At 36.8% G+C, this 17283-nt stretch overlaps 1 protein-coding gene across 1 annotated transcript in view; it reads right to left on the reverse strand.

Moving 5' to 3' along the window:
• CFAP54 (cilia and flagella associated 54) overlaps positions 1-13036 on the reverse strand; it is a gene marked incomplete at both ends in the record, with an annotated part of 75414 nt that extends 62378 nt beyond the window's left edge. The window contains 3 exons of the mRNA XM_010291703.1: positions 6018-6119; positions 6219-6332; positions 12890-13036. Of these exons, the coding sequence (XP_010290005.1) occupies positions 6018-6119; positions 6219-6332; positions 12890-13036 (363 nt within the window). The remainder of the gene's footprint in view (positions 1-6017; positions 6120-6218; positions 6333-12889) is intronic.
• Between the last annotated feature and the right edge of the window lie 4247 nt (positions 13037-17283).

A 17283-nucleotide genomic window follows, 5' to 3' on the forward strand; every position in this document is an offset into this window, starting at 1 on the left:
ACCACTACCAGACATACAGCAAATCAGTGATACAGCACTTTAAAACGCTCCTCATAACCCATAAACATCTCAGTTCAATTTATTTGGCACTTTCCCACAAATAAAACATTTTAGATTGGTTTCTAGGCACATTTAAAAAAATTGGGAATTTCTTTCTCACTTTGCTGGATCCACATCCTTTATATTAGCATCCAAATTAATACTTACAGACAAGCTCAGATGTGTACCTGATGAAGAAAAAAAACTGATCTGTTCAATATCTGACAGCATTTAGAGTATTAAAGCTAATGTGTTGTTTTCAAATGACTTCTACAATGAGTGAGCCTCATCAATATTACAACTATCAGTCTTTTCCAAAGAAAGAGGAACTATTTCTGCTGGGAGTATAGTCAAAGTAAAAACAAAATATAGTTAATATTGGATACTGATGGGACAGCTAATCCTGGAAACCATTTTCAGGCACTTGAAGGACAACAAAACCATCCAAAGTGGTCAACATTGATTCATGAAAGGGAAGTCATCTTTAACCAACTTGATAAACTTCCGTGCTGAAATTACTTCCCTGGTAGATGAGGGGAGAGCAGTGCGTGTTGTCTACCTAAACTTCGGTAAGGCCTTTGATACTGTCTTCCATAACTCTCAGAAAATTTGCAGATGACACAAAACTGGGAGTGGCTGATATGCCAGCGGATTGTGCTGCCATCCAGCAGGACCTCAACAGGTTGGTAGGAACCTCATGTCATTCAACAAGGGGAAGTGCAAAGTCCTGCACTTGGGAAGGAACAAACCCATGAACCAGTACATTCCAAGGGGGCCATCCAGCTGGAAAGCAGCTTGGCAGAAAAGGACTTGGGGGTCCTGGTGGACACAAAGTTGAACATGAGACAGTAATGTGTCCCTGCAGCAAAGGCATCTGACAGTACCCTGGGCTGCATTAGGCGAAGTATTGGTCAAGGAAGGGGATCCTTCCCCTCTGCCGGTGAGGCCACTCAATGGAGTACTGTGTTCGGATCTGGGCTGCCCAGTGAGAGACATGGATATACTGGGAGAGTCCAACGAAGGGTCTCAAAGGTGTTTAAGGAACTGGAGCATCTCCTCTATGAAGACAGGCTGAGAGAGCTAGGACTGTTCAGCCTGGAGAAAAGAAAGCTCAGCAGGGATCTCATCAATGTATGTAAATACCTGAAGGGAGGGTGCAAAAAAGACAGCCAGGATCTTTTTAGTGGTGCCCAGTGACAAGACCAGAGGCAATGGGCACAAACTGAAAAACTGGAGGTTCCCTCTGAACATTAGGAACCACTCTTTCACTTTGAGGGTGACCAAGTACTGGCACAGGTTGCCCAGCAGGGTTGTGGAGTCTCCATCCCTGGAGATATTCAAAAGTCGACTGGATATGGTCCTGGACAACCAGCTATATGGCCCTGCTTGACCAGAGGGGTTGGACCAGATGACCTCCAGAGGTCCCTTCCAACCTCAATCATTTTGTGATTCTGCAATGCACATTATCCTAGCAAAATAACTCCAAAGCTGTTTTTCAACATTTTTTAATAAATCCTCATAATGATATTCACAGACTAAAAAAAACTTCAGAGCAAGCTATACTTTTTTTAATATTTTGTGTCATTGTACTCAATGTATCTTTTTCCACACACTATGGATTTCTTTTTATGAGCCCAACCTAGGAATCAGATCTATGCAAGTAGAAATCAATACACATCACATATATTACAGGACAGGCTGTCATGGTTTAGCCCCAGCTGGCAACTAAGCACCACGCAGCCGCTCGCTCACTCCCCCCTCCCCCAGTGGGATGGGGGAGAGAATTGGGAAAAAACTCGTGGGTTGAGATACAAACAGTTTAATAGGACAGCAAGAGAGAAGGAAACAACAATGATAACAACAATAATACTGACAAAGGAATGTATAAGAACAAGTGATGCCCAATACAGCAATTGCTCACCACTTGGTGATCGATAGCCCGTCCCCGAGCAGTGATTCCCGCCCCCCGGCTAACTCCAGTTTATGTACTGGGCCTGACATTATATGGTATGGAATATCCCTTTGGTCAGTTTGGGTCAGCTGTCCTGGCTGTGTCCCCTCCCAGCTCCTTGAGCACCCCCAGCCTTCTTGCTGGCAGGCCAGCACGAGGAGTTGCACTGTCCTTGACTACTTAGCAACAATTCAAAACATCAACACCTTATGAACATTTTTCTCATCCCAAATCCAAAACATATCCTCACACTAGTTTCTGTGAAGAAAACCAGCTCTATCCTGGCTGAAATCAGGACACAGGCTAAGCACAAATTGCAGGTTTTGTTTAAATACCTTCATTTAAAACGGAGAACAGAATGGGCAAGTAATTTACTACTAACAATATTTTTACATAAGCATTGTCTTTTCATCTTTAGAAAACACCATATGGGTGCAGAAGAACCTCAAAGTGAAAGCTAACTTAAACTAAATAGATTAGACTGGTTTGTTTCCATTTTTCAAGGTGATTTAAGTCCAAAAACAAATTCCACTGCACACATACTAGAAGAGAAGGAAGAGTTTTAATTCTTTGCTAGTCCAAGCATAATGTGCTCTGTAACATGCTGAACTGAGCTATAAATATAACTGTTCTACCTATTATAGTATATTGTACTATACTATTGTATAGTATATGTACTCTAATTAAAAAAGGAAATTGTTTTGAAAGTCAAAACGTTAGGCAAAAATTAATGTCCCATATTTCCTCATTTACATGACACTTAATAAACCTACAAAATATTCTGAAATAATTATTAAAACAGTGCTTTCAGATTTTACATCATTCAACAAATTTTGTAAAAGTACAAAAAGCATGCAGAAATAAATATGATTCCTTCTTAAATGATGAAATGAAAATTGTTGTAGCACATTTTATAAGCAAAAGAATTTTGGTGTGGGAGTTATGAACAGCGTAATTTCTAACAATTTGTAGTTAACTTCAGGCATTCAGTTTTGTCAGAAAGTCAAAGAGACACTGCGGAACAAAATCAATTACTGAAGATTTTTCAAGCTTCTGGAGATCACATATATGAGATTCCTGCTATGTGATAGACATAGGTTCATAGTGACATGACGGGTGCCTGATGACCAAATACACTTATTTGAAAGCATGCCGAGTTCCTAATATCCTAATTGTTCAGCAAGACTTTTAGGTGATCATCATTCAGAAGTACTTAAAGTCTTCCAGAATCAACTGACCTTGAGAAAGTTGACAGGTACCTTTATATGTGTAAACCACACACACTTGAACATGTTGAGGTTTGGGCCCTATCTTGGATAAAGGAAAATTTCCAGTAAGTGAGGTTTGGAATAGATTGATTGTACTGTCCACTCAGCTGTTCAATATTAATTACAATTCAAGTCAATGATTTGAAGCTGAAGTATCAGATAAGCTTTTAAAAAGCTTTGATGAATAACTTATGTAACAGAAGTGTTCAATACATCTGTAAGACCACATCTGTAACATATTGGCATAACTTCATTATAATTTTACTATTAACCATAAGCAGTTCAAACGAGCAATCTCAAGTCGCTTCTTATAAGTCTAATATAGCCAATTTTCTTTAAAAAACCAACATAATATAGAGTAATGGCAAAGAAATAATTAAATAAAAATTATTTCAATATTAAACAATTAGTTAAGGCAGAAAATGCATCATTCTTATTTCAAATTATTTGGCTTTTACTGTACCTAGTGCAGTACATGCTTTTACATGTAGCTTATCCCAAAGTATTTTATGAACAAATTAGATAATTATGGACAAAAAAATCCAGATTTAACCTATTTGTTCAGCTCTGGATGTTTGAATCTGTCCTAGTTTCGGATAAACTGTGGCAAAGAAGATGTCATTTTGTAGTATATTTCCTTTTTTTCTTTCAAAAAATGCAAAGAGATTCCACAATTTTGTTGTTATATTATGAGGTACATACGTAATGGATCTGTATCTACAGTATGCGTGTCAAAGCATGGTGGAATTTCAGTCCAAGCAGACCTTGAGAATCTTGAGGAAGCAGTTGTACTGAAAGAAGTGCCAAGCACTGCATCTGGGGAGGAATGCATCTATACAGACTGGAAACCAATTTTTGGAGTTGCAGCATTGCCAAAAAAGACCTGGTTGTTAAACTTGAGCCAGCAGTGTCCTCTTGTCACAAAGGGAGCAAACCACAGACTGGGTTTATACTAGAAGAAGTGTACAGCACATTGAGAGGTTATTTTCTTCCCTTACTTGAACTCATGAGGCTCCACCTCAGTACTATGTCCACTTCTGGGCTCCTCTTTATAAGAAGGATGCTAAGAAACAGGACAGGGTCCCATGGAGGTCTACCAAGATGATTAGGGGCATAAAATGTAAAAGAATAGGTTGAGGAAGCCTTAGTTAGTCTGGCAAAGAGGAGGCTAATGGGTGCTCTAATAGCTGCCTGCAACTATTTGAAGACGACTTATAAAAGTAAAGTAATACTCTTCTGAGTAGACTTAGATAGCATAACATGGAGTAATGACCACAGTTTAAAATTTGGGGGACGGGACTAGATGACTTCAATTCAGATGACTCTGAAAGCATCAGGGATGACTTGCAGATTGGACATTAGGAAAAGCATGTTGATTAGGAGGGTAGTGCAGTACTAGGAAAGGTTATCTAGATTGACTAGGAAATCTCCTTCATTTAAGATTTTGAAAGCAAAGCCACAGTTGCTTTGATCTATTATAGGCAAAACTCATGCTTCAAGTCAGAGGCCGGACTAAATGACTTCCAGAAGTCCCAAGCAACCAACATCTTTACTCCTATGATATTGCAATAAATCTTCATAATGCAGTATTTGCTCAAAAGAAAGTAATTTACTCCATAAACCCAAACTATCTATATCACCATCAGCTAACAACATTCCACAGAATAATGCTTTTTATCACCAAAGGGTGTCACAGTGCAAAGAGATCACAATCTTTTGTTTATATGGGTGCAAATATTACTCACTAAAAGAGTGTGGTTTTGGGAGCTTGCTGATTAGTACTTTCAGTTGCTCCTCTCTGCCAGCTTCTTATGGAATAGTGCAGGAATTAAATTTATCTAAATCACAGTTGCAAACAGTAGGAAAGCAGAACAACTATCCGTCCATCACAAAGGGAATAACCACTCAGATAGAAGCATCCTCTTTGGCACAGTGCAATCAAAATGAAAACTTTATATTCTATCTGTGTAGTCCTGCATCTAGGAAAGGTCTTGAATTCAAAAGACCTATCGAGCTACCACCAAAAATGGATGATACAATCCAAGTAGGATGCATAACCGTTATGAACCCACATAGTAGCACAACGGCATAAAGATAAACTTAACTACTAAAGTTTGATATATTAAAGTCTGCATGCTGACCAAAAAAGGACAATGTGCTCACACAAAAAAGTGTTTTTTTGATTATTCATAATTCTTATCCCAATGGATCAATGATCTTTGACACTGGCTGTAACACAAGAGTGAAATTTGAGGAAATTCATTACGTCCTTAAGTCTACTTTGTATCCTGGATGCTTTTCTCTAATTCATGATATCTTGCAAAAAAGTAAGTGGCTTTCAAAAACAATGTCTCAAGACTTAAGAGAGTTCTCCAATATAAGCACAAAAAAAATTAAAACCACAGTAGCTTTTTCTCAAAGTACCCCTTTATCTTCACAGTAATTTAACACAGCAGGGCAAACTCAGGACTCCCATACACATGGTAGGCATTCGAACAAGATTTCTCTTATTTTTATTGCTAACATAATTGCTAAAAGAAAAAATGCTAGAAAAATCAGCATTTCTAAAGTAGTAATTACTACATCTTCCCTCCTTTCAAGTTTGTTCTGAGTTTTACTAATAAATTATGTTAACTATGAAACTGAAAGAGTAAAACTTTCTCGTTGTGAATAGCACCATGTGTATTAAACAGAACTATATCACATATTCATCACAAGAAAATAGTAAAGAGAAGGATTATACAAACTGTTAGACTTACATTTCGTGCTTCTTTCAGGCTAACTCTTAACTTAGGTCGAAAGTAGTTTTTTGGCTTTCTTCTGGATTCATATACGGCTCTCTTGAAAATCATTACTGACATCTGATGCAAAGAAAAAAGTAAGTAAATAACTGTGTTACGTATTCTGTTCATAGATATTGTAACTACTCTACCTGTTTATAATGAATTGCAGTATGATACCTTTAGAGTGGCCTCTCTAAAAATTGTTTTTGTCTCTGAATTTTCCAGCAAAGAACTGATATTTTCCAATTGCTTCAGTTCATCAATTTTAATCAGACCACGGCGAGCAAATATCTGTCCACAGCATAAAAAAAAAAAAATTATACTGTTTTCATATCCTGTATGTTGGTATTTAATTTTAGAATCACATCATTCTTGAATTCAGACAACTGCAAAGAGCTGCAAGGAAAGGCAGGTCATGAACAACAACTGAAAAGGAAAAGAAAACCTTTGCAAAATACCTTTTATATATATGCATGGGGACTGGCCACTGCTTAATGCTAGAAGTCTATGATTATGATTATATTACAAAGTACTACTGCATTTAACTTTGAACTGATTACTCATTTACATATGGAAACACACCTCCACTTTGCAGTTAAATTTTGGAATATGCACAGAACTCTAAATACATATGATCTGATAATAAGCAGGAAAATATAAATAAATATTTATTTCCCATTTGATTGCATCTGAAATGCTACATATGATAAATCAGGATACCTCTCCATGAATGCTGGCTTGACAATCAAAATAACACTGAGAAACTGCAGTATATAGGGTGGCTCTCCACGTCAAATGATGTACAGATAAGAGCGGAATGGATGATTCCATACATATACTGGCCCACAGTAAGTATTCCAGGACCTGTGTTGAAGAAATCCAGTTTCAAACAATGCATTTTAACCTATACAAATATACTATCTATTACTAAAGGACACATATAAAGACTTATCCTCACCTGGTAGGGCAAATTAAAAGAGGACAAAAAAAATCACAGAAATTGTATTAATTTTTAACATGTTTTATTGACTACAAAGCATTCCTCCTGCATACTATTGTTTTTTTCCCATCTGAAACTGTGGTCAAGCATTATATTTTAGCCTCCAAGCTACCTTAACCGCTCCAGTTCATTATAGCCTTGCCATCACGACAGAGGTCCTGCCCTTCTTTCTCATCTGCTCTTATCTTGAGAATTATCCCTCTCCTTTGTGTCCTTTGTGTCAGTTCTAGTGATCATTTTTTTCTAAGTTAGTTTTTAACCAGATCAGCAAGCTTATTTGGGATACAGTGGAGTCTGCTGCCTTTGGTGACAGCCTGTGCCTAGATTAATTTACAAACACAGAACTACAGTATCAGCTCTTAACTTTAGGGCCAACATAGTCATTGCAGCAGCCTAACTTTAAGAATTAGTCCTAACAAATTGATTGAAAAATATCTTCCCCTTATATTTTCTTTGGGTCAGCTTTTCCCTGAGGTACAGAAAATATGCACAACCTGAGTCCTAAATTAAGTCAATATATGATTTTTTTTGCCTGAATTCAAAGAATCTGAAATACTTATGATCAATTCCTCTGTTTCCTGTATAGTAAAAGCCTGAGTATGTTAAAGGAGGTGCTAAATCACTTCTGATTTCAATAAAAGATGTTCGAAGAGAAAAAAAGTCTTTCCTGCTCAATGAAAGATTAACCAACAGATAAGAAGATCACAGAATCACAGAATCACAGAATGGTAGGGGATGGAAGGGACCTCTGAAGATCATCTGGTCCAACCCCCCTGCCAAGGCAGAATCACCTAGAGCAGGTTGCACAGGAACGCATCCCGTCGGGTTTTGAAGGCCTCCAGAGAAGGAGATGACACAACCTCTCTGGGCAGCCTGTTCCAGTGCTCTGTCATCCTCACAGTAAAGAAGTTTTTCCTCATGTTGAGGTGGAACTTCCTGACCTGCAGTTTATGCCCATTGCCCCTCGTTCTACCACTGTGCACTACTGAAAAAGAGACTGGCCCCATTCTCCTGACAGCCACCCTTCAGGTATTTATAGACATTGATAAGGTCCCCTCTCAGCCTTCTCTTCTCCAGACTAAACAGCCCCAGGTCTCTCAGCCGCTCCTCATACAAGAGATGTTCCAGTCCCTTAGTCATCCTCATAGCCCCCTGTTGGACTCTCTCCAAAAGTTCCCTGTCTCTCTTGAACTGGGGAGCTCAGAACTGGACACAATACTCCAGATGAGGCCTCACCAGTGCAGAGTAGAGGGGAAGGGTAACTTCTCTTGACCTGCTGGTCACACTCTTATACTGGATTAAGGCTGAGTCAGACTCTGTTCAAGTTTTATGAGAAAAAAGTAAAGCTAAGACAAACCAAAATTACATTCATAGTTAAAAAGAAAGGGCAGGAGGGAAAGACCAGGTCATTTTTATCAAGTATTTACAATTAAAATCCTAGCCACCAGGTGTCAGTACATTGCCACATTTTAAGAAACAAAAGACCAATTCTTGGGACTGACTTAATACAGTTGTACAAAAAAAAGCATCTAGAACCCTCTGAAAGAGTCTAACATAACCAAAGACCAGCAAGACATTATGGTGGGCTCCATTCCACAACTGAGGATGGAGAACAGTCATGAAGGCACTGAGGGCTTAGAAATTGGCCATTTTGCAATCTAAACATTTTATTCCCTTGTGACAAAGTGCTACTATTGGCAATGACAATGAAATAGGAATGTCAGGGTACAGTGTTATGCAAAATATTGGTGCATTCTCTAATCTTCTGTAAATTTTTCAATGTTTCTATTTATTTTGCCATACCTTAGCAGACTGACCTATCATCATCAAATGTCTGCATATGGTGTAAATATGAATAGTACCTGCAAAAATAAAATAAATAAAAACCAGGTAAGTTGTATAAAGCTACATGAAATTTGTTATGCTAACCAACTGACACTTTTTCTTAATATCTGGGCTATTAGTTCCAGAGGCTGAAAAATAAACTACTGTTTTTTCTATGATGACTTTTAAATTAGAGAAGATTAAGCTATTAAATATTCTTGGGCAATATTAGCTTCAAAAATACCTCTACAATGAAGTAGTACAATAAAAGAAAAAAATCTTAAAAATGTACTGTATCAAATTTTAAAAAAAAATTACCTCTCCTCATAGACCATGATTCTTTTAGTCTGTCATGGCACTGTCCTGGCAGACAACACCACTACTATGCAATATTAAGTATGATAAGTGAAATGAAATAGCATCAAAGTGACTTACAAATAAAATCCTGTCAAAAATTTACTTAATTTAGGCTATGTCACAAAATTGCTTTTCAAAAATCATCCCTAGAAGTATAAAAGACATTGCAGTTCTAGAGTGGGGGGAAAAAAGGTCTATTCTTCTGTCTGTATGAATGTTCAGAAAGGGACAACTGTGGCAGCGGGAGACATCACAATGTCAATTGTTATAGCTAGAAGGGTGTTATTATCCCAATAAGCAAGAATGGAGCAAGCATTAGGAAGATTTCTTTTTATCAGTCAAATGTATAATGAGCCACAAAATCTATTGCCAGAAATTACAGAAAAATGCTCAGGAACTGGGGAAAATCTGAGTTATTGCCTACTTCTAATTATATTAGATTATTGGCTAGGCTCAGTACAGAGACCTGTCCCACACACAGGTAGTGGCAATTAAGAACGGCTGGTGAGTATATTTTAATTTTAGTTCTTCTCCTTTAGAAAACCACATCTCATAAGTAGAGACTGAGGGCAACGGCAGCCCCAGCAAAACAAAAGGATAAGAATTTTGATCAATTATAGTTCAGGGAAAATAAGTTTTCCAAAATTAAATTAAAAACACATTATCTCCTCAGTTAATTGCAACAATTGTCCATAGTATAACAAATTAATAATAGCCTTTCGACTTTTGACTAAATAACATTGCCTTTCACAGCAAAAATATACTGTTGTACTTGAAATAAAAATCTTGATACACCATTCTCTGTGTATCTACTTCAAAGAAATTCCCTTTTTCCCTGAATTTTTTTCCTAATTCAAGCATTTATAAGTAGCATAGTAAAATCATATAGAGAGATTCAAATTATTAAATGTCATATGGTATTTTTTAGAATAGTTTTACTATCAACTCCAGCCTTAAAGATTACTTTAAAAATACAAAGATGTAATGTCAGACAATAATTTTCTACTCTTAGATCTGCAATCCCCCTTTCAAAAAAAAACCAGTACCAAACCATACTCATTAACACAAACATTTTATTGATAAAAAAAATCGAGGGCTTTTTTTAATCAGGGTTCATGCAAAAAATGCCCTTATTACGCTGTTAGATTCCATTTTATTAGTACAGTCTAACCACAGCTATGATGAAAAAGCTATTACTTTCACAACAGCCCACCTGAAAAAGGCATGATATGTAGAAACTTCAATTTTCAAATCTCTTACTTAAAAAAAAAAAGATTACCAAAAACCCTACTGTGATCGAAGACTAACTAGAGATTTATTCATGACCGTTAGGTCAACCTTAAAGAATATGTATAAAGTTTCCCTCCACAGGTTTGCTTAGCAAAGAAATGTAAATGGAAAGCCTGAGGTACCATTGTAGATAAGCCAACACAAATTCTCCTGAGGTAGAGCCACTTGCATAGTGAGTCGTAATGAGGACAAGACATTGAAGCAAGTCTGCAGGGACTCTTGATTCTGGAGATTTCTGTCACTGCTGCAAACCATCTGATACACGCAAACATTTCTCTCTTGCAAAGCATGGAACTAAAACATATGGAAACATACATAAAATTAATATATATAGTTAAACTAGGCGTCAGTTTCACATCAGCAAAGTACAACAAAATGGTGAGTATGAAAAGATCAAGCATACCAGAAGAAAATCAGCATGACATTGAAATGAGCATTAGCATATGGAGAAAGTGCTAAAGCTTTAAAGTTGCTGTACCATTAGTCTTGAGTCAGTTTCCACTGTGTGACAGGATGAAAATGCACCTAGTGCACTTGGGCTGCTGAAAGGCGTGTAGGGAGAAAGCATGAATGAGGCATTAAACTGATATTCAAAGAATCTGGCTTTAATTCTTGGCTTCTCTGTATATTTCCTCTGTAAATTAAGGCAAGTCTTAACTTTTCTGCACTTTACTTCTCCATCTGTATCACAGATATCTTATTTCTCACTCTCATCCATTACTTTTCTCTTCTACAGATGCATTCTTCCTTCTCTACTTTGTAACACCTAACATAATGTGATCTCAGTCTTGTCTGGAGTACAGTATCATCTGAACAAAGCAACATGTGAGAAAATGAGCTAAGTAGGACACAGCCGGTCAGTACATATCAACCTCTCAGAAGCCTACTAACCCAATAATATTTGAAATAATGTTATTTTTTGCAGTTAATTCACTGAAACTGGAAGTTTGAAGCTCTGGAACTCCATTTCTATGATTTCCTTAGTGTTATACTGAAAAACAAAACCTAGCCACAGAAACCTGGCTAAAAAATTTACATATAAAGCCTTTAAGATGTTATCATTTGACACATTATCATTATCCATTTCGAATTGTAGAGATCATGGTCAAACTAGATTCCATATGTGAAAATTTAGGGATGTCTCACTGTCTAAAGGCCAAATTACAGAACAGGCATTTTAGTATAGACTCATGATAACATCTGGCACTATGATTACTTCAAGGTCTGGGCAGACATACAGAAAACAGGAGAAACCATCTCTGGAACTTCAAATTTATTTACAAAGCTTTTTTAAAAACCAAAATAAAATGGATTAACACAGTCTTTGATCACATTCTCTCTAGGAAGCTGAACTATGTTTGAAAAACAAAAAAATAATATAAAAAGATTCTCTCTTCTATCACTACAGCTGCTTCTAGCCTTTAAGCAAACTGCTTTTTTCTCCTCACTAAGCACCTATTTACAATCTAACTCTGACTAGAGGAATATGAATTTGATTAGCTCAATACACAGGAGATGCCTACAGTTTCCTTTTGTTGTTCTTGATCACAGAAAAACATGCACTAGTTTATTTTGAAATATCCACTACACACTGAAAAGAGAGCCTCTCAGCAAAGAACTGCTTAAGGTAAAATCTAACATGTTTTTAACATTCCCCCTATACCTACTGAAGCACTTGCTTCCGTGGATAACAAATGATAAATTGCAAGCCCCTACCTCGACAAGCAATTAACACAAAAGGATGCCAACATACTTTCAAGGTCACTCAGCTTCCCAGAGCTTAAAGCACTTACAAAACTATTCAGCATTCTGCCTCTTTTGTTCATAGTGTGCAAATAAGCTATTGATAGTAATATGATGATGCTTTTTTACTATGCCATGAGCTTTTTTTGCATGTAGCAATTTAGCACATTCATGGTAAAAATTACAGTACAATATTTTAATCCTCTTGCACTCTGCCCAGTTCTTAGATCACACCATACAGAAATTTCTACAACAATTTGCAGGACAGTTATCAAATTTTGCCCATATCCTGATTCTGACAATGATTAATAGCAACTATTTCAGGGCAAAAACTGCTGTAGACAGTTACGGAATAACCCATTCAGAGAAAATTGCCTTTTTAACATTAAATTGATAGTGGTTGGCTTATGCCACAAAAGCATTAGCACTTATATCCTCTTAAAAATTTACACCAACTCTGGATGTTCATATCATACACACGACTTAAATCTCTATCGAAAAAGTATTAAAGATTAGTTAATATTTAATTAATACGAAGTACATTTGTGGAGGATAAAATAAGCTACTTATTTTGAATCTGGGAATGTCTTTGACAGAAAAAAAAACAAACACCAAAACCAGAAAAACAACTTACCGTAAGTGCTGCATTTTTGTCCCTGAAACCATTTGGAAAAAAGGTGGATTTAAATCGATGCACATCATCTATGATATTATCAAGGTTTACAGAAACAAACTGCTGAAGGTATCTTCCATAGCATTGTAGAAGCGCCAACTTATATTCCTGAAGAATAAATAATATGTTCTTTTTATAGTTTGTATATTACATTTCTACTTCTATAAAACATGTTATTTTTTATCATCTTTACGTAAAAAAGTATCAATGTGAAAGAGCTGCTGGAAGTAAAACACTAAAGTTTCATACAAACATTCAGAAATGTAATTTCTAATGTGAACACTCAGCATACAAAAGGTTGAAGTACTTAAGAGAAGGGCTTGTGATTTGGGAGTTTCTGTTTATTTTAATCATAAATATGACATCTCAGAGAACAACTGTAAAGTATGATCCTGGGCTAATGTAATAAACTCAAAGGGTTCCTGGAGTGCCCTGCAGCTTTGCAACAGTAATGATAATACTACACTTTTGAGAAAAGTACCTTATAATGTAGAACTTTATAAAAAGTATACAAACATCATCATTCCTCTCTTCCCTGTTTCCCTATGTCAAAGCCCTTTTTTTCATAAAAGCAGAGAGGAAGAGAAAAGCAAGAGTAAGATGCACCAAAAAAGAATGAAACAAATGACAACTGGAATTTACATATGGCCAAGAAGTCAGCTTTAATAGCCCAGAAATTGCCACTGGGTCTTTAAGAACTGTTAACAAACAGGATGTTGAGCTTTATGTCTCATTCAAAATAGAGCTCCCCAACAGCACGTTGAACCACGCTAACATCATGCTGAGACTATGGTTCAGCTCTGACTCAGATGTGGAAGTGCCATTTACTGAATCACCTCCACCACTTCCTGCAGCAGAGATTATTTAGAGGTTTCTCTACCAACTTCACTACTTCTAGCACACACACACACCAGTCATGATAAATTCTGGGGAAAAAAGTAACTAATCTGTATTTGTAAAAATGGTCCTTCAATGTTTAATCACAGAAAATTCAAAAGTATTTCCTTGCATGCACTTTTTTCAATATAAATATGTCCCACCACAGTAACACTTACCCTGAATTTTTAATCATCTGAGGAGTCTAACTCACATGGCCCTATTGTCCTCTTTGCTGTGTGAAAACAACAGCCATACACAGAAACTTTTACTTTCCATGGACAGTGCTGGGCACTTGCGTAATCTAATACATAGATTCAGGCTGTGATAACTCTTAGAATCCAAAGTCATGCATCAGAATACCACGAGGCTAGCTACTGATATACAATAAAAGGTAATTTCTCTCACAAACAGTTTAAAATACATGTATATGAGCAGACATAACAAGCGGATACAGGCAGAGAGGGAGGGGAAAAAATGAGTCAGTACTGATTAGTATGATGACTAATGGGCTAACTAATTTCCAAATACATGACATACTGAATTTAGGTGTGTCCTAAAAGATATACAGCAGATGTATAATAGGAAGGAATCTAAAGTGAGAAGGCATTAAAAAAATAGCAGGAGAACAGAAAGTTAAGTTGGTGCTTACCCATGGACTACTCATATTCAGTAATTCATTTTTAAAGACTACACTAAAGAATACATCATTAAGTATTATATAACATAAAGGCAGATTAAAAATTAAAATTATCACCAGTAGTTTTCAACTAGGAGTCAAGAGGAGAACTTATGGAACAGGCTCTACGCCACCTACCACAGAACATGATGTGCATGTTTCCATCTTTCCAGTAATGCATTAAAATTTGTAACTAACACTGATCTCATGTTTTTTCTTTCTTTTTTTCGCCAGGGAAAAAAAAATGGATAGAATGAAAACTAAGTTTGTAAAGTCAAACAAATGCACTTAAAAATGGAAGTTCCAAAGACAGCTCATTTCAAAGTTTTAGGTTGGCCAGCAAAACAACTTCTTCAATAATATTCATAACTTTACCTTTACTGTAGAAAACCACATTACACTAGAGGATTGAAGTTGCAAGCAGAAGTCTTTATTCAGAATTCAAGATTACTTTTAGGAAATGTAGGGCCAGGTCATTAAACACCTTGAACAAAAGGACCAAATTACTACATTTGAGTTGTTCTATGGGAAGCCAATGAAAAGTACAGAGAGCGGGGTTTGGTGAGTTTGAAATAACTTTACTGAGAACTGAGTTCCCAAGCACTGAAAAGCTTCATGTAATATTCCAAGCAATTTCTAGGGCCCAGAAGCTATGAAAACTTGAGGAAAACATGAATATGGAAAAAACATGAATGGAATTGCCTAGGCAATGAAGGGGCTATTAACAAATGCAGTTATTCAAGCTTTCTTAAGAATTTCTGTATTTCCTAACCTACACTATGAACGTATACCTTCAAATATAACGGCTCCACAGTTACAGACTCTTTACATGCCTTCTTCAACCTACCAGTGACTGTTCAGCGCTGCTGAAGTTCAGCTTCAGCTTGTTGTTCTTTATTCAGGAGGCAGGAAACTTTTGCAGGTTTCTTTAGGGCAGATGCAGTGAAGGATATCTAAGACTTTGTAACATCTGCATAACACTCATACCTTTGCCCTGGTCTGCAGAAAAGTTCACCTAGTAGCCACATATATACACCTTCCATAAATAGCATAAATAGCATTTATCCTTGCTGAATTCCATAAACGAAGGACATAATAAAGGAAGAAAAGTTTCACTGGATGTGTTCTTTCAAAAAACAGCCCCTCAACCTACCTCAATATATTTACAATTATGCCCTCTTCTAGGGGAAAAGAGGGAATCTAATGGTGTCATATGCTGCAGAGAATATAAAAGGGTGAATATGGGTGACAATTGGCATTTAACTGCTTTCGTAATGCAAAAGTCAATAGACTGTTCTTTAGAATTATTTTCAGTTTAAACACAATGTCAGTTATCTGTTTTTCTTTCCAGGGTGGGGGGAATTAAAATTTAATACTCCAATTCTGAAAAAAATACAAACTTGGTTTGACGTAATTTTTTATTCCCATTATGTTCAAAAATTAAGTAGAAGTTACAGAAACCTTTCCAAAAGCATGGAAGAATTCTACTAATAAGTTACAGACTTTCACTGACTTTTGTGCTATAAATACAATTTTTCTATTACAATCAACTTTTTAGAAGACGAATATCAAAAATCTGTGTCTGAAATAGGCCTGAGAGACTGCAGGACATAGTTAAAACTTATATTTGACTGTCTCATAACACAGACAGACTAAATAGCCACTGCTTTAAGCTAGGAAAGTATTATTAACCAAACAAATATCTTCTATAATATGTTTGTGGAAAAAAGTGGAAAAATCTAATGATGAATCATTACAAACACAAATCACATTAAGCAGATAGCATCTATTTAGGAGCTGTCCCTTACTCTAAATTATGCTAATTCTCTACAAACTTTAAGTGTACTCTCTTAAGCAACTTTTCAAACCTTTATAATAAATTAACCTTTCATTCTGTAATCCTTCAGTATTTCTGCTTTGTAACTGTTTCACTCAGGACCACAAACCCTTCTTCAGTCCTAAAAGGAATGACTTGCAACTAGCTTTCAGCTGTACATCTTTGAGCTCCTTCTGAGTGTTGTTTAGTAATTATCCTTGAAAGCCCCAGATTTTACGACATGATCTTCTGACACAAATATCACTGAGGTAATAAGTGGCACACCATTGAGGGCTTTTTTTCCCAGCAGACACAAAGGACAAATACTATATAAGAATATAATATAAAACCAGCCTTATTGAGTCAGACCAATAGTTACTAGCCTGGTATCGCATTCCCAACAGTAGCCAGTAACAGATGACTAGGTAAGAGAATAAAAGTAGACTTATCATGTAGTGAAACATCCCCCAAGTACTCTCAAAGTCTTCAACAATCTAGCTCCTGAATCTTTTTTAGTTGTGATTTACCTTTTTTGAGGAGACCAGAAGTGCACACAGAATTCAAGATGCAGGAGCATCATTGATCGATATCATCAATCATTTTCCTGCTTGACCAGCCTGATCTCCTTCTATGACCAGGTGACCCGCCTAGTGGATGAGGGAAAGGCTGTGGACGTTGTCTACCTGGACTTCAGTAAAGCCTTTGACAGCATCTCCCACAGCATTCTCCTGGAGAAACTGGCGGCTCATGGCTTAGACAGGTTCACTCTTCAGTGGGGAAAGAACTGGCTGGATGGCCAAGCTCAGAGAGTCGTGGTGAATGGAGTTAAATCCAGTTGGTGGCCAGTCACAAGAGGTACTCCCCAGGGCTCGGTTCTGGGAACCGTCTTCTTCGATATCTTTATCAATGATCTGGATGAGGGGATTGAGTGCTCCCTCATTACGTTTGCAGATGACATTGGGTGGGAGTGTTGATCTGCTGGAG

Source organism: Phaethon lepturus, unplaced genomic scaffold (genome assembly GCF_000687285.1).
Source record: "Phaethon lepturus isolate BGI_N335 unplaced genomic scaffold, ASM68728v1 scaffold10877, whole genome shotgun sequence".
Taxonomy (NCBI): Eukaryota; Metazoa; Chordata; class Aves; order Phaethontiformes; family Phaethontidae; genus Phaethon; species Phaethon lepturus.